This window comes from Tasmannia lanceolata, unplaced genomic scaffold, assembly GCF_043159265.1.
Source record: "Tasmannia lanceolata isolate RefF3 unplaced genomic scaffold, GAP_Taslan_0.1 ptg000015l, whole genome shotgun sequence".
Taxonomy (NCBI): Eukaryota; Viridiplantae; Streptophyta; class Magnoliopsida; order Canellales; family Winteraceae; genus Tasmannia; species Tasmannia lanceolata.
This window is the reverse complement of record NW_027518692.1, coordinates 28,462,529-28,484,155: the sequence shown is the minus strand read 5'-3', so window position 1 is coordinate 28,484,155 and position 21,627 is coordinate 28,462,529. Positions and strand designations below refer to the sequence as shown.

General features: G+C 38.4%; 2 protein-coding genes across 2 annotated transcripts; both read left to right on the top strand.

Annotated features, from left to right (window-relative positions):
- Positions 1-3,458: 3,458 nt before the first annotated feature.
- On the top strand, positions 3,459-8,242 carry LOC143846058 (IQ domain-containing protein IQM1-like). The gene is made up of 10 exons (XM_077354468.1): positions 3,459-3,731; positions 4,529-5,062; positions 5,171-5,285; positions 5,411-5,476; positions 5,926-6,014; positions 6,137-6,224; positions 6,361-6,498; positions 6,800-6,892; positions 7,013-7,114; positions 7,509-8,242. Exons 2-10 carry the CDS (start codon positions 4,566-4,568, stop codon positions 7,947-7,949), a joined length of 1,629 nt encoding a protein of 542 aa, XP_077210583.1. The 5' UTR covers positions 3,459-3,731; positions 4,529-4,565; the 3' UTR covers positions 7,950-8,242.
- Positions 8,243-16,609: 8,367 nt separating this feature from the next.
- Positions 16,610-20,045, top strand: LOC143845823 (protein IQ-DOMAIN 6-like). Its single transcript, XM_077354228.1, has 5 exons — positions 16,610-16,882; positions 16,989-17,213; positions 18,110-18,340; positions 18,831-18,944; positions 19,059-20,045. Exons 1-5 carry the CDS (start codon positions 16,817-16,819, stop codon positions 19,698-19,700), a joined length of 1,278 nt encoding a protein of 425 aa, XP_077210343.1. The 5' UTR covers positions 16,610-16,816; the 3' UTR covers positions 19,701-20,045.
- Positions 20,046-21,627: the final 1,582 nt, after the last annotated feature.

The following is a 21,627-nucleotide window of genomic DNA, read 5'->3' as shown; positions in this document are numbered from 1 at the left end:
CTTACTTTTTATAGAAAAAAAGAATCAACCACTATCAGATCACAGTTAGACGGTGCCGATGATGATATTGGCCCCACTCGAGGCACGCTTAGGGTTATTTCAGACAGCATATATACTATACCGAATTTAGCAAACAATATCATGGTGAAAATGTCAGTTAATGATATTTTGGGACGCAACCTATTTGCGTTTATGGCCCATCAAATGGACAGTTTGAATTATCCTATGGTGTGGTATGGACGGGGCCTACGTTGTTCAAAGATGGACCCATCATTCCACCAACTGTTCCTGTTGTGTCATGTGTGTGTGGAGAGAGAGAGAGAGAGAGAGAGAGAGAGAGACCCGTCAAATGGTGGGAAAGTGACATATATGTTAAATCCTAACGTTTAACGTTAGCCAGCCGTCACGGGGGCGGGGGAATAGCCTACAAGTAGAGGTGTAAACGAACCGAGCCGAGCCGAGCTTGGCCAGGCTCGGCTCGGCTCGATCAGGCTCGGCCAGGCTCAGGAGCCTTATTGAGCTCTAATTATATTAATTTCACACCCCTCATCTTCCTTGGACAGCCATATCTAGTGTTTTTTTACTACTCTTTTTACACTACGCGGGGTGGTCCAAGTAACAAATGGGGTTCCAAAAAAGAAGTGACATATTTTGCCTCATCCTTTCACTCTCTGGACAACCCTTTTAGTGTATATATTAATATATAATATAATTAAATATATTAAATTCTTAACAAGCCTTAACGAGATGAGCCGAGCCTGGCCTAACTCTGGCTTGGCTCGGCTCGGCTCGTTAAGGATTCGAGCCGAGCTCGAGCGAGCTTCCGAGCCCGAGCCAAAATTGACACCCTTACCTAGAAGGAGGGCGGGAAATATCAGCGCCCTTTGAAAATCAGTATTTTATTAACGAGAGCAGTTGAGAAGGGATAAGGCAAGCTGTCAGCATGGAAGACGGTCAAGCACAATCTTGTCTTCCACGAAAGTGTACCCGCTACAAAACAAACTGACCAATTAATGTTTATTTGTGAAATTACATGCATTTGCTTACATTTCCATAAAATTACGAGTATACCACAACGTACGGTCCTTGGCTGGCTGACTCAACTATTTCTCTCACAAAGCACATTAACAAAATTGCCCTTCTAACTTTCTAATTATGCCCAAAATAAAACGTATCCAATGTTGAATACCTTAATTTTAGGAAAATGACACCAGCACAACCATGTTTTTAATAATTGCACAAACGTAACTTGTCTTCTCTTTCTTAATTGGCTTTTGAGAGCTTTTTGGGAACTGCATTAACCTTTGATAGCTATTTATATATTTGTTGGGGGTAAAATCAGATTGACCTCTAGTCTTGGCGAGTGGGCTGACCCATCACCATCACCTGCTAAATCATTGGAGATCGCCGATCAAGAGCACACTAGGTCCAAATCACTTGCCAGCCCATTGACATACTATACATCCTGGGAACATATAGGGTGTTGGGGGTTCCATACAAAAGCAAGATCTCACATCGAAAAAAAAAAAAACAATGGACGTGGGTGGGCTTAAAAAGACTTGGGCACCCTCCACTTAACGGCTAGCTTTTAAGGGTGAGTTCTACCGGGGTCCCAACAAGTGGTATCAGAGTCGGGGCGTGGTAATCCTGGTGTGCTTTTGAGGATGGAAAAATCTCTTGGGGAAGAATTTTAGTAATCCCGGTATGCCACTGAGGATGGAAAAATCTCTTGGGGAAGATCTCGTACTTCCTACGTTGCTCCTGCGTGGAGGGCGAGATTGTCCATGTTGCTTCCTTGTGGAGGGGGAGATTAGGGGTGGACATGGTTCCGGTTCGAACCGAGGAACCGAACCGAACCGGCACATATGGTTCGGTTCGGTTCGGTTCCATAGTTATATGGTTTGGTTCCGGTTCTAAAAACCTGGAACCGATGGAAATTCGGTTCGGTTCTGGGTTTGGGATCCCGGAACCGAGAACCGAATTGAGAACCGACCCACCTTAAAACCCTTAGATTAATCAGCACTTCCCAAAAAATAAAGTGAATGGACTGATTCCACTCACTCGATTTTATAAAATGTTTGGCAAACAAGCCATAATATTTTAATGGCAGGAAAGAAGATGTGGGAAGGGAAAGTGACTGCATGCTTTTTTTTTTAATATTAACTTTGTATAACGCCCCCACAAAGTCATATTCATCATCTCATTAGAGACTTTTGTGCTCTGCTTTTCCCAACAATGATAGGCTGGAAACATAAAGTTATTCTATCTCAAGAAAAAAATAACCAAACATTCAAACAAAGGAGGAAACTGTTGTGAATAAATTCCGTTGATTTGGTGAATGTCGGGTAAACCCAGAACCGAACCGAACCGAACCGATTATATATGGTTCTGGTTCGGTTCGGTTCCAAACATATATGGTTCTGGTTCGGTTCCAATTTCAGGGAACCGATTATATATGGTTCGGTTCTGGGTATACCCCAAAACCGAACCGAACCGAACCATGTCCACCCCTAGGGGAGATTGTTGGGGGTTCCACGCAAAAGAAAGAGCCCACACCGGAAAAAAAAAAAAAAACAGTGGATGTGGTGGGCTTAAAAGGACTTTGACAACTTCCCCTTAACGGCTACCTTTTAAGAGTAAAGTCCACCCGGGTTCCAAAACAGGCCCCCCATTGCTCGCTAACTCACTGACGCGTGCGTGTTGCTTCAGAGGTAATATGCCACATCTACCTACCTGCCCAAGGAAAGGACACAGCCCAAACCTTCTAATCACCTTCATTCCTTATACTTGCCACTTACAAAAGCTTCCAATCAACCTCTGCTTATAAGAGGGAACCCTTCACTCCAAACAAAAGGTAGCTCGCAAACTATCAATGTTTAGCTCTCATTATGATTGCCTCCTATATAACTTGAGTGTCGAAGGTTTTCCCTGGAGTTCCTTCTCTGGGTAGTCCTTAACCCGGAGCGCAGGCAGCGCAAGGACCCATCTCAACACTCATCTACCTGATGAAGCATGTGGGACCCCCTTTCCCCCTCTCAGCACCCCTCGAGATTTGAGCAGCATCAATACGAAAAGACAAGATAACTTAGTGAAAATATCAAAACATGGTTGTGCTGATGATGTCTCCCTAATTTTATATTCATTACAAAGATTCAAGGGCAATTTCGTCATTTTAACACGCTCGTGAAAGAAACCAAATGGTTAGTCAGCATTTTCACGGGAGGAAAGGACCGAGAAATCACAGCCCTTGAAGATTCTAACGTTTGCTTTATTGACTGTCAAATCCTCCGTACTGTGCAAACGTTAGTCTATTCAAAATATGGGAATTGAATCCTTCAACATCTCGTGTTATTTTCTCTTTTCCACCCTCATGCACTAGAAAAACTAGTTGTTTCTACCCTCACCAAATTTCCCCTTTCTTATGGTCTTCTAAGGCTCTCTTTCCTGGTATTCGCATAAGGTATGCTTACATGTCACAAACTTCCATTTTTTTAGTGTTAGTTTTTTTCCTCTTCCTTTTGTCCCATTACGTATTTGAAGGTGCAATGGACTTTCTTTGTGTACTTTTTTAATTTCCCATTGTTTTATTTATTTTTGTCTGCTTTACAAACCTACCTTGGCCTTCTATTATATAAACCGGGGCTATGCTCACAAACATGGAGTCAGAACTAAGAAGTGCTTCTTCAGTTTGAACTTCTTGGGTACTTGCTGAGAGTAGTTTGGATTTGTAGGTAAGAGGGTCTTCTTCTCTTTCTATGTTTTTTGGGTTTTGATCCATGGCTGTTTTGGGTGTGCAATCTGTACACAAGTTTACACATAATTTTCACCCACAATCCACTTAGATTCCACCCACCCAAACTATTGTTCTCTTTCTTTTTTTGATTTGGTTTGAACTTTTGGTTTATACTTTTTTAGAGATGATACTTTTTTAGAAATGATACTTTTTTAGAGATGCTAGATATGGTTTGAAATGGGCTCTTTTACCAGTTGGGATCTTGATTATTAGATTTTCCACTCTCTGATTCTGATTGATTTCTAGTGCTGATATTTTTTTTTTCTTTCCTTTCCTTTTCTGCCAGTCATGACCTGGTTCTTTATCTTGATTGAGGTTTGAAACTCTCTTGTTGGTTCAATCAATTAAATTTTTTTATCAGATCAAACGTATTTTTATGGGCCCTTTAGCTTGAGTCAAGTTGGATTGTATGGTTGATTATCTGATTATGTAGGGGCTCTATAGGTAAAATCTGTCATTTATTCAGAAAGGGCATTGAGAGTTCCAACCAATTGGAAATGTCATTGATTTTTTCCAAACCTTAGCTTTCTGCAATATCTAAGTTTCATTTTAAAACATATTTCTCTCTTCTTGCTGCAAGCTGAAACCAGCCTTATGCTGCTTTGACTTTTAATTTCATCTTTTTTCTTCATCCTCTCTGATGTGGATGCGTGGATTTTGGGGCCTTAGACTTAAAACAATATTTGTCTTTCTTAATTGGCAACTAAAAACTCAAATATTATATTCTGTCTGCAGGGTCATCTCTTATCAATTAAAGCTTGTTGTTTCTTCAATGGGCTTATCTCTTTCCTTACTTTTATCACCCTGGAAAAATGTATTGAAAAACAAGGTTTTTCTTCATATGGCTGATGACATGGAGACCATTATAGTGCGATCCGTTAGTTTCGATGGCAAAGATGTGGCGACAACCCTTAGATCAGTTAGCTTCAAAGAAACTACGGCATCTGATGGGTCAGCAAAAATTATCTTTGAAGAGTCACTAAGCTTCAAGAATTGGGACTCAGAGAAAATTAAGCTTGAAGCTACTGTTTCATTCAAGAATCAAACCATGGACAACGATAAGTTGGATAAGTCAGATTCAAATACTTTTAAAAGTACTGATAAGGATGTAGTCCTTAAAGTGATTCCTCCAAAATGGATCCCTGAATTAATTTCGCCGAGGCCTAAAAGTGAGCTTGATGCGGCGGCTGTTAAGTTGCAAAAGGTGTACAAGAGTTACCGGACTCGAAGAAACCTGGCAGATTGTGCGGTCGTGGTGGAGGAGCTTTGGTTTGTCTCTCAATCTTTGTTCTTTTGGTTGAGTCCAATTCATTGTTAGTTAGTGGATTTAGATATGTTGTTATGGTGGTTTAATAGAAGCATTCCCTTTTTATGTAGGTGGAAGGCATTAGATTTTGCAGCTCTCAAGCAAAGTTCCGTATCGTTTTTCGAAATTAAAAGACCAGAGACCGCTGTTTCACGTTGGGCACGGGCAAGGACAAGGGCTGCCAAGGTACTTCTAATATACCCAAATAACTGAAATGACTTTTATTGTGAATCCACCCTTAAGCTCTAGTTTCACCATATGGGTCTTTATTGTACTTCAATGTATTAACCCGATCTCATCTTTTCTTCCAGGTTGGTAAGGGTTTGTCCAAGGATGAGAAGGCTCAAAAGCTGGCTCTTCAACACTGGCTTGAAGCTGTATGCTTCCTTTCTTTTCTCCTTTTGAACATTTAGTAATTTTAATATCAACTTTGTCCTTATCATCTTTGTCAATGCCACTGCGATCATCTGTTGTTACTTTAGGCCGTGTTTGTTTTGGATTTTGAAAACCGATTGTGAGTCAAAAATTGATTGTTGGACTCAAAATTACATTTAATTATGAGTCCAATAATCGGCTTTGGACTCGCAATCAGTTCTCAAAATCCAAAACAAAGAGGTCTTAGTCTGCTGTAGGTAAAACTAAATGGGAATGTCTCTTTCATAGGGATGTTTTGCATTTTTAACCTCTTAATTGATATTTCTAACAAATTCACTACACGTCGACCATGACATAGTCCAAATAAGCTATCTCAGACTCTCAGTATTTAAAGAAAACCATATAGTGTGTTATATGAGCATATTTAAATCTTCTCCATTCTTTTGTACAGATTGATCCACGCCACCGTTATGGACACAATCTGCATTTCTACTATGACGTCTGGTTTGACAGCGAGAGCAGCCAACCTTTCTTCTACTGGTAAATTGCTTTCTTCTACTGGTATATTATCGTATAAGCATTTATTCATCTTCTCATACACATTTTCAGTTTACTAAAGCTTACTCAATTTTCCTATTCTCTTCCTTTTTGTGAAACTGAAGGTTGGACGTTGGAGATGGAAAAGAAGTAAATCTTGAACGGTGTCCTAGGAGCAAACTTCAATACCAATGCATTCAATATCTCGGACCGGTAAGTCCTAATCATGGAATAATTTTCAGGTTCTTCCTCTACCTGTTAGTAGTACTTACCTGTATGCAATTGTGCGACATTTTAATTGTGAAAAGGCATATAGAACTCATGTTTTCTTCACCACTTCTCTTTGCAGAAGGAGAGGGAGGCATATGAAGTATTTGTAGACAGTGGTAAGCTTCTCTACAAGAAAAATGGGAATCTTGTCAACACTGATGAAGAGTCCAAGTGGATATTTGTTCTCAGCACATCCAGGGCGTTATACGTGGGGCAGGTACATATTGTGCCCTAGTGTTATATCTCAATGTTAAGCCTCAATTGGTTTGTTATGCAATTTTTTTAGATTAAGAAAGTAAATTACCATGTTCTCTACTATCGGATGATTGCTCTAAGCAAGTAATATATGACATATGTATCTACTTCCTTTTCAGCATGTGTGGATGTGAATTTTGTATGTTGTTTAAACTTGTGTATTTGATTATAAAATACAGTCAAATATTAAGAATACTACATCTTATTATTCCATGCAATGCAGACTGTTTTCTTATGTGATTTTCTTTTTATTGGATATTCAGAAGAAAAAAGGTACATTTCAACACTCAAGTTTTCTTGCCGGAGGCGCTACGACTGCAGCCGGAAGATTGGTCGCAGAAAGTGGGGTTCTCAAGGTATACAAGTTATAGTCATTACTTTAGGTCTTTACTCTCAAGTGTAGTGATATTGAAATCCGGTTTCGGTTCCAGCTTACATACTATGTATTTAATATTCCATTCATTCCTCTTCTTCAGGCTATATGGCCATACAGTGGTCACTATCTACCAACAGAAGAGAATTTTAAGGAGTTTGTTATCTTCCTTGAGGAGCACAATGTAGACCTCACAGATGTAAAGGTAATCGATTACTCTTCCCTCCCATGTTTCCATTCAAATTATGAAAATTCTGAACAAGTCCATGTCCGCTTCAATGGTCTGTGTCAAGCAAAAATACTATGGTTCGGCCACACCCAATTCGCATCAACATTGTGGATCATTAGGTGTGCAACTTGGGTCGGGTCCGATTGAACTTTTTGCTAAAAAGTGATTTGGAATCAACCGAAACCAGACCCGATTTTATGGTAAAAACTCAATCTGAATTCCAAAAAATCGACCCGAGTTGCACTCCTCTTGTCCACTTTCATTGTTAAAGTGAGGGACTCACATTTCTTAAACTCTCCATTGTGAACCACATAACTCTGATGCTACTCTTTACAAACTGGCTGATGTTCATCCTTTGTTCTTTCTTCAGAGGATTGCAACCGATGACGACTCTTCTTCATTCAAAGTTACAGAGGAGCCTCCCAAGGAGGAGGTGGTGGAAAGCACCGCTGCAACTGAGGCAGAAGTAGACTTGAATGTAACTGAGGTGGATGAGCCTACCAAAGAGACCACCATGGTGGAGGATGACATGGACAATGTGGAAGTGCCGGCATTCAACTTGGCCAGACGTTTGTCATGCAAATGGACTACTGGAACCGGGCCACGTATTGGGTGTGTAAGGGACTACCCTACAGAGCTACAATTCAGAGCTCTAGAGCAAGTAAATCTTTCGCCGAGGGTCACACCTGCACCCTTTGGGAACTATGGTCCTATCCCTTCTCCACGTCCTAGCCCGAAGATCAGGCTCTCCCCCAGGCTTTCATACATGGGCCTCCCTAGCCCAAGGCTCTCTGTTCCATGTCCCAAATAGGCATTTTTCTTGCCAATAACTCATTGGCGAAGGCCATGATCCAGCAGCACCCCGGTCGGATCTGTTGACTCTTTTGACACCTTTCAATTGTATTTTTGTTGGTGTTTATACACGTAACCTTTCAATTGTATTTTTGTAGGTGTTTATACACCTAACCTCCCAATATTGATTGCCTAATTTTGTTTTTTACCATTGTTTTTTCCCTAATGAAATCCATTAGAACGACCTGATGGTCATGAAAATTCATGTAATCTATTCTTTTTTGTAAACATAGAGGAATATGAGATTCTTTATTTTGTTTTAATTTAATTTATTTGTGTTTTCAAGGGAACTGGTCATGATCATTGTAATGCACATGACGTTTAGGGTGAGAAAAAGCTGAATAATAAGTTTGCTAGTCCATGAAAGGTTGAAAAAACTATAATAGGAGTTTTTCTAGTGATTAATCATTTGATCCGATCAAGGGGTTCGGATTCTAGGATCAAGATTGGAGAGATAGAGTTGGATTGTTGTCATGTGGTCCACCAATTGAATAGACGAAATCATCATCCATGTGCATGTGTGATGAGTTAGGCTGTCATCATTTCATTGATATATTGGCAATTCAATAATAATTGAACGTATTTTAGAATGTGATTAAGGAAAACATGAATGTCTCTCTTGAGAAAGCTGGTAAATCCTTGCAATGATATTTGGCTATGAATAGAGCCCATGAAGCTCTTGCGGAAAGGGAAGGTCTACCAAGCCGTGTGCTGGACCTTGGCTTAACAACAAATGAAGGGAAGCTGGAAGAAAAAACCTGCAAAATTCAATTCAATTTCTCATCATGTTCTAACCATAGTTCCCAGAGTGGGAAATGAGTGCGAGAAGCGACGAGGGGAGCGAAAGCGGGGAGCAAGGAGTTCATAATTGAGAAAATATGGGAAGCGAAAAGCTCAAAGAAAGTAAAAAGAAAATGTGCGGGAAGTGTCCTTCGTGAGAAATTATATGGTGTAAGCCCTTATATTCCTTATTTTTCTAAAAGTATCGTACAGCCTGCACCATAGGATGATCAAACCGTCCATTTTGGAAAGGAGAAGTGAGGACCAAAAGATTCAAGAAAAGATTCTAAGCCAATAGAGACGTATTCAATAACGTTACCGTTCTAAGCCGAAAGATAAGTGAAAAAAAGATAAAGTCAACATTCCAAAAAGTATTCAATAACATCACCGTTTCCAAAAGTTTTCCAAAACATGTCAAGCATCCATCCATCTCTAGTTATCTCCGACGGCCAAGATAGAAACGAACTCAACATCCTGTCAGTTCAAATACACATTCACACGAACCAAAAGAAGCCTCGTTAAGCGCGCTAATTTAATAGGCAGTAATGAAAAATGAGGACTATGTCGATAATGAAGATCTTTTTACCACCCGGTTTTGATGATGAGCCCGTTTGATTCTTGTTTTAAAAGGTGGCCGTAATCCTTAATTACTCAAAACATCAGCCACTTTTTCTCTTACTAGTGAAAAGAAAATACCTATTTGGATTTTTTTTTTGTTTTCCTTGATTTTTCATTGTGGCCAAACAAGTCTCAAGGCTACCAACAGACCCAATTTAGATCAGATCCACCGATCTCTTGGTCACAATACGTTTCAAATTCAATCCCTCATCGTTGGATCCTTTTCTGAGTGTTTTGGGATCCTACTTTCTAAGCATGGGCCATGATCTATTTCGAATTGGGCAGCCCATCGGACTGTCCTAGGTCCTACCTATAGTGTACAATGCACCTTTAGCGAAGCAAGCTGCAAGTCCTACCACGCCTTTATATTAGTACTAGTAAAAATGCACGTGCGAGCCATTTAGATTGTCCTTTAGTATTTACAGGGCTTGTTAGAGCGTTTTGGGAAATGTGATAAATCCAAATTACAATGCAAAAAGGGCTGCAAATGTGAGAAATCCAAATCAAAATCTTCTCGGCATCCAAACGGGCCCTAGTAAGATTTCATTTTTTCAAGGAGAACTGAAGATTTATTACATAATCTTTATATTAGTTTGAAATTGGTCTGAGAATCACCCATTTCCATTATTGCGATTTTTTCCTACTCATGAAGCATCCTTGTCTGTCGTCAAAGCTTTTAATTTCTACAATGTCATTGATGAAATAAACCCATCGAGAAAACTGCACTTAAAACGCCTTTGGGAGAAGCTCCCGCTTGACGCTAGCATTCCTCTTTGATCTTTTCCGGATAAGTGAAATAAAGCTTACTGTCAGAACAAACAAAACAAACATAAGGCAGTGTTATTAAAGCCTACATCTAAAATATGTGCATTCAAAAAATAAGAGAGAGTAAATTGTAAGCTAAGTTTAGGTGATGAAATATTTTAAGAACAAAAATAGGTCTTCATGTAGAAGAAATAAAGAGTAATTAGTCACAAAAAGACAAGTTTATGCAACGACGACGTTATTGAATATTTTATTATTTCTCACATCTCTTTTGGCTCAGAACAGCTACGTTATTAAATATTTTATTATTTCTCACGTCTCTTTTGGCTGAGAACGCTGTCGGAATATCAAGTACACTGTCGAATTTTATGAGTTTAAACATATGTTCCAAATGTATCGAGTACGCCTCCGGAATATCGAGTACGCCGTCGGAATATCAAGTACGCTGTCGGATGTTCTGGGTTCAAACATGTGTTCCAAACGTATCGAGTAAGCTGACGGGATATCGAGAACGACGCCGGAATATCAAGTACGCTGTCGGATTTTTTAGGTTCAAAGATGTGTTCCAAACATATCGAGTATGCCGTCGGATTCTGGAGTACGCCGCCGGAATCTTAAGTACATAAAAATACTTTCACTTGTCAATGATCTAACAGTCTCTGCTTATTGTAGACGACAACGATTAAAACGAACCCAACGCTTTTTTGGTTTCAAACATATGTTCAAACGAATGAAAACGATGACAGCTAAGATCAAATGCATTAAATCTAACTTTAAGATAATGATTGACGTTACTGTCATCATGTCATAAGGGTATTGGGGTCTTTTTCCCACCCATTTTTTGAAGAATCACCTTTACTAAAAAGATCTTGGGTGTGTACAGCAACACTTATCATCCTCCCCTATAGAATCAGGTAGAAATGGATCTATGATAATCGAAGTAAGCGACTCCTAGTCGTGCCTCAAATTTTCATCCTTTTTTGGAAAAAAATGGCTTGAATGTCATCCTTTATACATGTTAAACGTAGAGTTTGGAGAAATGGGCTTGTCAGGTCTAGTTTGCAGATTGCAGAACTACATTTTTGGATTTTATTGCATTGCATTCGAGCACCTACAAAATGGGCAGAAGTCATTTAAATTATGGTTGCGAACACGCCCTTCACTTATTGAAAATTGTTTCTAGTAAGTTATAATGCTACTACAAAAGCAAAAGGTATAATCAAAGAAAAGGATAAACATATCATTTAAGCACTCTATAAAATGATAAATTTTGTTCAAACACTTAGTTTTCATATCAAAACTTTCAACTAATTTTGATGTGAGACGCATTCATATTGAATTTCATAAGAGAAGAAAACTTAGCATTAAATCCATTGTCTCACGGATATGATCGGTTCGGCCAGGCATATCAGCACACGTTCATAATGTTCAGTGGTTGGTCAATCTTAGAGAATTTTGGTCTTGTTTGGATTACAAAAAAGACATTGTTGACGGGATTTTTTTTTTTGAGAACTTTTTTCTTCCCACAATTTTTAGGAAAATGATATGATTATAGTTGATCTAGAGGAAATCATCATACATTGAAACTCTTTCTAATTAAAAATTAGGATCGGTTCGAGTTATCTTTTATGTGCATACAAAGAAGTCATAGCTTTTATAAATATTTTTCATTTCCAAAAAATTTCCAATAATCCAAAAGCCCCAACAATGAGCTTTCGTGAAAATCAACATGTGGATTCGGTGTATAACCTGAAATCATCGTTGTCCAAGTGTTTACATTCCAATGAGGGATTTCATAAAACACTGATAAGCATCCGATGAGGGATTTCATAAAACACTAACTCACATTACCTTGAAATGGGTTTGGGAAGGAGATGAAGGGTTGCAGTATATTTTTTTAGGTTTTGCTTGGTGACAACTGGCAGGGCATAACGAAGAAATTGATGAAAGACTCTAGAGATCTATTTAAATAAAAGACCTTGTTCGGGGAAACTGAAGAAAAGAACATCCAGAACCAAAATTTGTGATAGGAAAAAGTCAAAAAGAACCGAAAAATCGAAATCCTCTTTTAGAAGAGAAAAATGCACAATCAAAATCCTCCTACAAAAAAAGAATTAATAATCCCTGTTTGAAGAAATCCCCTAAAATTTGGTCATCCTAAAAACCAAAACAAAACTCAGGATCCCTAATTAAAATCCATCCATTTAAAGGGAAAAATGGAAAACAAAAAGAAGCAAGAAAACTCATCTTTGGTTCATTTGCCGGAGGGAGAATAGCCCGGTTCGGAATCCATATATAGTTCTTACCAGTCTCCTTCATTAATGAATGAAAAATAAAAAAAATATATATTTATGTTCAAAGAGAAAATGATACCTAAAGCAGGACATAGAAGAGAAGCAAAAACAAAAACTTGTGACGAGACTTTGATAGGAGAGGCGGTGAGAAAGAGGCGGTTGAGAGCAGGAAGGGAATCCAGCGAATGCCAAACGGGCAAATAATAGGGTTTCGTTTGGAGTCTTTAGACGGACATGTAAGGGTCATTGGCATTGGAATTAACAAAAATAGCCATCAGAAATTGGATACACAGGAAACTTTTCCTAAAATACAATGGGATGTAGAAAGAATTTAAGCAAAGTTGGGAACGAAAGCGATAACTTTTGGATGTTCTCTAGGGGCAAAGTGACTGGGATGACAAATTTACTCCTGCAAAATTGAGCAGGGCGGAGACAAATGTACAGTATGGCCTGTACCATAGGATGATCCAAACCGTCCAATAGATGGGCCACTGCCTATATAGGTTGTGCCCCAAAAATAATTTTCATAGGTTAATCCGAACCCTCCGATCTATAGAGGGTTATAGGTTGATCCAAACTATCCATGTGATGGAACCATAGTTTTAAATTTTGGTCCGAAATTTCGATTAAATGCCATTATTTATTTTTAAAAAAGTGTTACCAAATTTCAGAATTTCGGTTCGGTCCGAAATTTCGAAAATTTGGTCCAGAATTTCGGTTCGGTCCGAAATTTCAAAAATTCGGTCCGGAATTTCGAACAAAATTACCAAATTTCGGACCAAAATTTTGGATTTCGCCGAAATTTTGGTTTTCGGTGGGGTCCGAAACGATTACCGAAACTAAAATTTTAAACCATGGATGGAACACAAATCGGTTGTGCCCATAAAATCATTTCCATAGGTTGATCGTAGCCCTCCAATCGATAGAGGTTTGCATAATTGTTGTTCCTCTTCAGGTGCCCGAAATCCGTCATTATTTTGCAAGTGTCCTTCATGCGTAATAAAAAGTAGTTCTTTCGTCATTGTCATATGACTTTACCTCTTCTTGGTAGTTTTTGGCCGTAATTGTCATAGACAGTACCATGTGCCGGTACTTTTCGTATGTGGATTACAATTTTACCCTCAAATTGCAACAAAGGGGTTACTGGTAGAAAGAAAAGTTAAGGGCATTATTTTTGGACGTTTGCGCTAGGGTATTTATTGCCCAACATGAATGACGAGAATACCTCTAAACAAAATCAGAAATGTCAATGCAAAGGGTATTGTGCCGTGGGACATGAACGAAAATAATGAAAAAGTGAGGATGACTTTAACCCCTAATTCACGCTTTATATATAGTATATAGATTTGATTTTTATTTTTTTTATTTTTTTGGCGCAATTCGAGCTTGAGAAGCTTCTCAGTACTCCATACGAAATAATGGCCTTCTCGTTCGGAGACACCCTGGACCTTCAAAGCGAGAATTTATATGATGGGTGGCCGTGAAAACATGTGAAGTCTAAAAAAGTAGGTACTGCCCACTTTATTTTATGATCCAAGCCGTTCATATGTTTGGGCACAACGTAAATAGGTTGTGCCCCAAAAATCATTTCCATAAGATGATCCTAACCCTCCGATCGGAACTGATCTGAAAATAGAGATTTCCAAAAATCATTTATGGAATCTTCTACAGATCGGAGGGCTAGATCATCCTATGGAAATGATTTTTTGGCAACAACCTATTTAAGTTTTGCCCAAACAGATGAACGGTTTTGATCATAAAAAAAAAGTGGGCCGTACCTACTTTTTTTAAGACTTCACGTGTTTTCACGGCCACCCGTCATATAAATTCTCCCTTCGAAGCATTTACTCGTCAAAGTCGCTGATTATTGGACAAGCTCGATTTCTTCGCCGAGATTTTCACGAGGTCAGTCAGAAGCCTCGGCCGAGGAGCCACAGAACCCACTAACTCGATGGTCAACAATCTTCTAACTAAAGTACAAAAAAGCCCTCGCTTTTGCACGAAACTACGAAGGTGCCCTCAATTCAAAGAGATGAATTACATGTCCGGGACAATCCGGGCCGTCCACCAATTGGTTTTCAACTTTTCAAGTGCTCCGCAAATTCCACTGAAAACACAAGAGGCGTAAGTCAATTTAAACCGTTTGATCAACGAACTCCTTATGCTCTGTTTGGTTGCCGGGTTTTTTTTGTTCCTAGGAGTTTTGTGGGAGAGTAAGTTAAATTTTGGTCCCATCCCATGTTTGGTTGCCTTTTAGCACTAGGTTTATTTTAATCCCACTCTTGTAATGATTACTTGTAGGGGTGAATTTTTTAATCCCACTTTTGTAATGATTGCCTTTTCATCCCATCCCAAGATAACCCCAGGAACAAAAATATACTCAGGAACCAAAAATAAGCTTGAGAAGAATTTTTTTTCTACCCAACAGTTCAAGCAACCAAACAAAGGTTTTTTTTTTTTCCTACCATATCTTCCAGGGTATTTTTTTCTCCCACATAACTCCCGGGAACAAAAAAAACCTGGCAACCATACAGAGCATTATAGTTTGATATGGACCGTTACACAGTTTATACAAAGAGTTTAATCACTACGCTCTGATTGGATTGTTAGAATATTTGATGGGTATGATTTTTGGGCCATCCCACTTGTAGACCCCACTTCATAAGATGATCCAAACTATTCATTTGCTTGTTGGGCCACAATGATCCTAACCCTGATCTGTAGAGGGACTGAACATTATAGAAACCTATATAGATCGGAGGGCTAGGATCAACCTATGGAGATGATATTGAATACAACCAACTTATGTAGTGGCCCAACAAATGAACGGTTTGGATCATCCTATAAAGTGGGCCCAATTGAATATTTTGAAAAATATGCGTGGGAGTAGGGTTTACAGGTCACGCAAGAGAAAATAAATGCCTTCTAAACCATAGATAGATAGGCACAGAGTTCATTGATCCAAACCATTCTTCTAGTGGGCTCCATCGTGGCCAGGTATCAGCTAGGGCTGCACAAACAACCGGCCAAATTGATAAACCGAACCGAACCGGGCCTTTCAGTTTGGTTTGGTTCGGTTTTTCCAGGCATTGGTTCGGTCACGGTTAAGACTTTTACCGAATCGATTCCATCAGTTCGGTTGACCGTTTTTGAGTTTGAATACGAAAATGAATTTAATTAAACCGATGGGAAACTGCAGACACCCCATTTTTGGCCACCTCCTGTAGACGCCCATTTTTTGCCACCCCCCCTTAACTCAAAATTGCACCTCCTTTCTTTTGTCTTCTCATTAGAGGTCATTTTTGCCATTTTGGGTAGTCAGGGGTATTTATGTCATTGTAGCACCTAAGGGTATCAATCCTAGATATAAATGAAACATAAAAACGTCATTTGAGCGAGGATTTTTTTTTTTTGAGCTAGGGTTTGAGGTGGAAAGCTACAGATTACAGAGAGGAGAGGGTTGAAGTGTGAGAGAGAACGAGCAGAAGAGAGAGCTAAGAGTTGAGGGAGAGAGAGAGAGAACAGAAAAGACAAGGGAAGGAGGGGAATGAAGAGAGGGTTGGAGTGTTAAACCTGGATCTGTATTAAAGGTGAACCAAAAATCGGATAAATTGGGAACTGAACAGGTCAAAATTGGTCTGCTTGGTTCGGTTATATCCCCATCGATTTGGTTACGGTTTGGATTTTCTCCAAACCAATGGGATCAGTTCGGTTCAAAAAACCTCCCTAAACTAAACTGGACCAAACCGTGTGCAGCCCTAGTCTCAGCCCCTGAAAAATCACTCAATTGGAGTGATACTAATCTTGCATTTGTAGATCCATGGCCGATAAGTGCGTGGGCCCAATATCTTAACCAATTTAAATGAAGGAACCATGTGAAATTTTCTTTCTCTGGGGCCCAAACAACAATCAGACATGAAGGGCCCATCTACATTGGATTTTTTAACATAACCGACAACAGGATAAAGGTTGAACGAAGGGTTTATGTCTTTTAGCACATTCGAAAAACAAGGTTTGTCTTTTAGCACATTCAAAAAACTTAGTGGTGCTTTCCTTATTTCCCATATAAAAACAAGGGTTAATGAATCACGATTTCCTATGCCTATGCACTGCTATGCTACTTTGAATTTCAAAAACTTGAGCGGCGAGTCTACTATACCCACAGTACTAGGCCCACAGTCTCTCTCTCTCTCTCCAAAAGAACACAACTGTCTTCTCCACTTTCATTTTTTTCCATCTCACTCCTGAAATTACTGATATCCATCTCCCAACTCAAGGAAAAGCATTTTTCCTTGTTTATGCAGCTCTTTTTCTTCCCAAACTAGAGGTATTACAGCTCTTTTACTAATAAAAGGACAGCTTTTCAGTGATGGGTGCTTCAGGGAAATGGTTAAAGACACTGATAGGTCTCAAAAAATCCGAAAAAGACAATCATGTAAACTCCATCATTTGTTTCTCTTTTATTCTTGTTCTGGTATGTGTCCTTCATTTATTGTTCTGGGTTTATCCTTATTTTGTTTCTGGGTGGTTTGGTTTTGAAGGATAAAATGGGTAAAAAGGGTCGAAAATGGAAGCTTTGGAGGAGTTCTTCAGGAGAACTTAAAGTTAGGACAGCATCAGAAGCATCGGATTCTTCTTCTTCTTCTGTAAATGATGCATTCAGTGCTGCCGTGGCCACTGTGATCAGAGCTCCACCTAAAGATTTTAAGGTGGTCAGGGAAGAATGGGCTGCTATTCGTATACAGACCGCCTTTCGTGGCTTCTTGGTAAAATGGGGTTCTTTTGTCTTTGCCTATTGATGTTCTTATATATATTTTTATTAATATCCTTTTTGTCTCATGTCTTATGAGTTATGACCCCCTCTCCCCATTTTTTGTAGCATAGTATGATTTTTGAATTTTTATTGAAGTGTTTTTTTTTTTTTGGGGGCGTGTTTTGTTAATTTCTCATTTCATTTGGAAAGATATGATGTTTTGGCTTAGTCACAAACCCTTGCATGCTATTTGGGTTTGTGGATTTACATTCAAGTGGAATTTTTGGGTTTTTATTTCTCATTTTTTAAAATATATCATGTTTTTTGCTTCTTAGATGGGAGGTATTAGCCCTTCTTTTTAATCTTTTTGTATTTTTATTTATTAACATGATTTGTATGCTATTTAGATTTTTGGGTTTTATTTAAGTGAAACTTTTTGGGATTTTTATTTATTTTCATTTGGAAAAAGAACATGTTTTTGGTTCTTAGAGGAAGCCATTAGTCCTTCTTTTCAATCTATTTGTCCTTTTATTGATTGACATGGTTTGCATATATTTTGGTATTTGGTTCATGTTATTGCTTCTTAGAGGAAGCCATTAGTCCCTTATTTGAATCTATTTTTCTTTTTATTGATTAACATGGTTTGCATGTATTTTGGTTTGTGATTTTTATTCAAGTAGAACTTCTCTGTTTTTATTTCTCCTTTAATTTGGAAAAAAAAATCATGTTTTTGCTTCTTACATGGAGCCATCAGCCCATCTATCATTATGTTTATCAAGTAAAATTTTCATATTATCTTAGCTGGTATGAAATTTTATTTAATTAATATGGTTTGAATTTATTCCAAACTCTAGTTTCAAATTTTGTTTTGATTATATGTTCATGTTAGAATGATCACATTTTTTGTAGGCCAGAAGGGCATTGAGGGCTTTGAAAGGAGTTGTGAGGCTACAAGCTCTGGTCCGTGGTCGACAAGTGCGTAAACAGGCCGCTGTGACATTGCGATGCATGCAGGCCCTTGTTCGAGTTCAGGCTCGAGTCCGTGCCCGGCGTGTTCGAATGTCCGCCGAGGGACAAGCTGTACAGAATATACTAGATATTCATCGCAATACCAAGGAAGATCTTTTGAAAGAAGCTGAGGTATAAATGTATAATAAGTTCATATCAATTTATCTTCAGATAAGAATTCAATTTTTCTGCTTCATGCTGTTGGTTTTTGTGTTTATGAATACCTTCTATTGTGAAACAACCAATTACTTCAAAAGCTTAAGCTGTTAAGAGTTGGTGTTATTTAATCATTTATACTTCAACACTCCCCCTTAGGTGTGGGCCCTCTATTTTGAGGTGGCCGTACACGTGGATTTTTAATATCAAGGGGTTGTTGGGTTTTGAACCGAGGACCTGCCTTAAGGCAATAGCTTTGATACAATGTGAAACAACCAATTACTCCAACGGTTTAAGATGTTAGAGTTGTGTTATTTGGTCATTTATACTTCAACATTTATCTTTGAATGTGTGGTTGGTGTTGCTTGTAGTTTATGTTGTTTCTATGCTTAGGATTGTGGGTAATACATGTAGTAGCATAAAGATTCTAAATGGTCTTCATTTTTGTGCATTTTCTCAATTTCAGGAAGGGTGGTGTGATAGAAGAGGGACACTAGAAGAAGTCAGAGCAAAGTTACAAATGAGGCAAGAGGGGGCAATCAAGAGAGATAGGGCTATTGCTTACTCCGTCTCTCAACAGGTGTGTAAACCCATCTAAGAAAAAGTGTAATTCATTCATGTTTAGAATTATTCATTTCTATCTACTGAATTCACTATGGGCTTTCAAATATGCATTTTACTCTATTTCTTTCAGCAATGGAAATCAACATCAAATTCAAAGCCAAATGAAACTATGGTTTCACTTAAGCATCATGAACTAGATAAGAGCAGTTGGAGCTGGTTAGAACGTTGGATGGCAGCCAAGCCATGGGAGAACAGGTTGATGGAAGAAGCTCACGCGGATCCTTCCAAGACCCCATACTCCAAAAATTGCGAAGATTTCTCTAGTATCTGCCCAAAATTTTCTGAACATAGTTCAGTAAGAATTAGAAAGAACAATGTCACCACAAGGATTTCTGCAAAACCTCCAATTGGGCTCACTGCCAACCATTTAAGTAATCGATCCACTTCTACGCAGAGCTCTGAATTTCAATATGATGAGAGTTCGCCATCTTCATCTTCAATTGGTACATCTACTCCAATATCTGCCAATACTGTGTTAGCATCCGAAAGAACTGATGGGAGTAATAACATTAAACCGAGCTACATGAATTTAACAGCATCAATCAAGGCCAAGCAGAAGACTTGCAATTCTCATAGACTACGAAGGCAGTCATTCGATGATTTTCATAAGAAAGCGGCGTTTACTAGTGGGGATTCAAAGAGCAGTGTGGGTTCAGATCCTTCAATTACTTCGTCTAAACTGCTCCTACAAGAACGGATAGGAACCCAGTGAGAAATTAGTGATAATAACTTATATATTGATGTTGATAGAGGTCTTTTTCTTCTATTGCTTTCGAAGTTCAACATCTTGTTGGCATGGGTGATTATGAAACTTATTCAGGTTCCAAGATGAGTTTAATAGATTTTGAGTTTGTATCAAGAAGGAAAACTTAGCTGAATCAAAATGAGTTTCAGGGATTTTCTTGGAGATATCTATTTGTAAAATAGAAGCTGTTAATGAGAAATTATGTTTGTAGATTAAAATTTCAGTGTCTCTATCATCTTGCCTAGATTCAATTTCTCTGAGAAATGTACTGTGGGAAGTGTTTTCATTTGGAAATTATATAATTGTAGCTTCTTACAATCATGCAGTCTCTTCCTTTATGCAAATTGCCAGTGGTTTATTTTGACAAGTAAAATAGATAGCCCCCCTGATGCAGACAGTGTTCTAAAAAGCGCTGGGCGGAGCTGGGCTGACTGACCTCCCAGCGCCCGAGCGTTTTTAGGCGCTTTTCATTTTTTTTAGATATTAATATATTTTCATAATATCTTGCATTTTTTTATATAAAATATAAATACTTGAATACATAACAATCCAAACCATTTTATGCATAAGCACTAAACATTAAATAATAGCAAAAAGTTAAAAACATAATAAGAAATTAAGCACAAAGTACTTAATAATTTAAGTATTTAACAATACAACACCAATCCATGACTAAAAAAAGATTAAAATTTAAGCACTTCTTCAGTCTTCATCAATCATTGTCCTCTCCCTCCAAGACCAAGATTCTATCGTCATCTGAGTCTTCAAACTCGCCCCGCCCAGGCCCACGCTCAGCGCCTAGGCGCCGCCTCATCGCCTGGGCGGCCGCCTAATAACGCCCAGGCGGTGAGACCGTTTTTTTAAACGCCCAGGGCCTGGGTGGGGCTTTTTTAGAACAGAGGATGTAGATATTAGGATTTATTTCCACATTATTTAGTTTCTAGTATTTTTATTTCCATGCTATTAGTTTCTAGGATTTCATTTTCATGTATTATTTTAATTCTATCTCCTTTCGTCTATTTCTCTTTCCTTTCTTCTACTTTGCTTCCCTTATGCAATCTCTTCATTCATTTTTATGCCCAAAAAATGGGTGCATGGGATGATCCTAAACCCTAGATTATCACCTCTCATTTGAATTAACTAACTTCTCTACTTTTGCACACCAAATATAAAACAATAATTATCCTATTCAAATCTATTAGGAACTCCGTAGCTTCTTATATCAAATGAACAAAAACCCGTCTCTGTAAAAATCACCATGTTCTGTAGTTTGTGTATTTTCTAATATAAAAGCTCATTTGCAAACAAGTTAAGAAAAAAGAAAAGAAAATTAGAACTCTTGTTATGTTTGTTCATCATCACCAAAACATTCTCTTTGTAGAATAATCAAGTTGATTTGGCATTCTAGCAAATAGAAAAAAAAATAAAAATTCTGAAAGGAATGAAAATCTTAAATAGATTTTATTCAGATTTGCAATGATAATTCGACCTTGGGAAAGTCTTATCCTTTATAGAAGTTCTCATAATCTATTAAAATCACATAAAAAGAGAGTGAAGAAAAATCATCAAGAAGGGAATTCAAATTTGACAAATAACATTTCTGAACAGTATTCTTATAGCTCTTATGCCCTGTTTAGTTCATATTGTGACAACCGATGGTGAGGGCTTAACCAATTATCGGCCCAAATTTATGTTTAAGGCCTTGTTCATTTCAGATTGTGACAAACGATGGTGAGGGCTCAGTTGTTACAATCTGAAACAAACAGGGCCTAAATTTGGGCCAATAATCGGTTGGGGCCGTCACCATCGGTTCTCACAATGTGAAACAAACAGGGCCTTAATATGCTATCATTGCATCAATAATATGCACCAGCGTTAGTGATTGTAGAAGCAA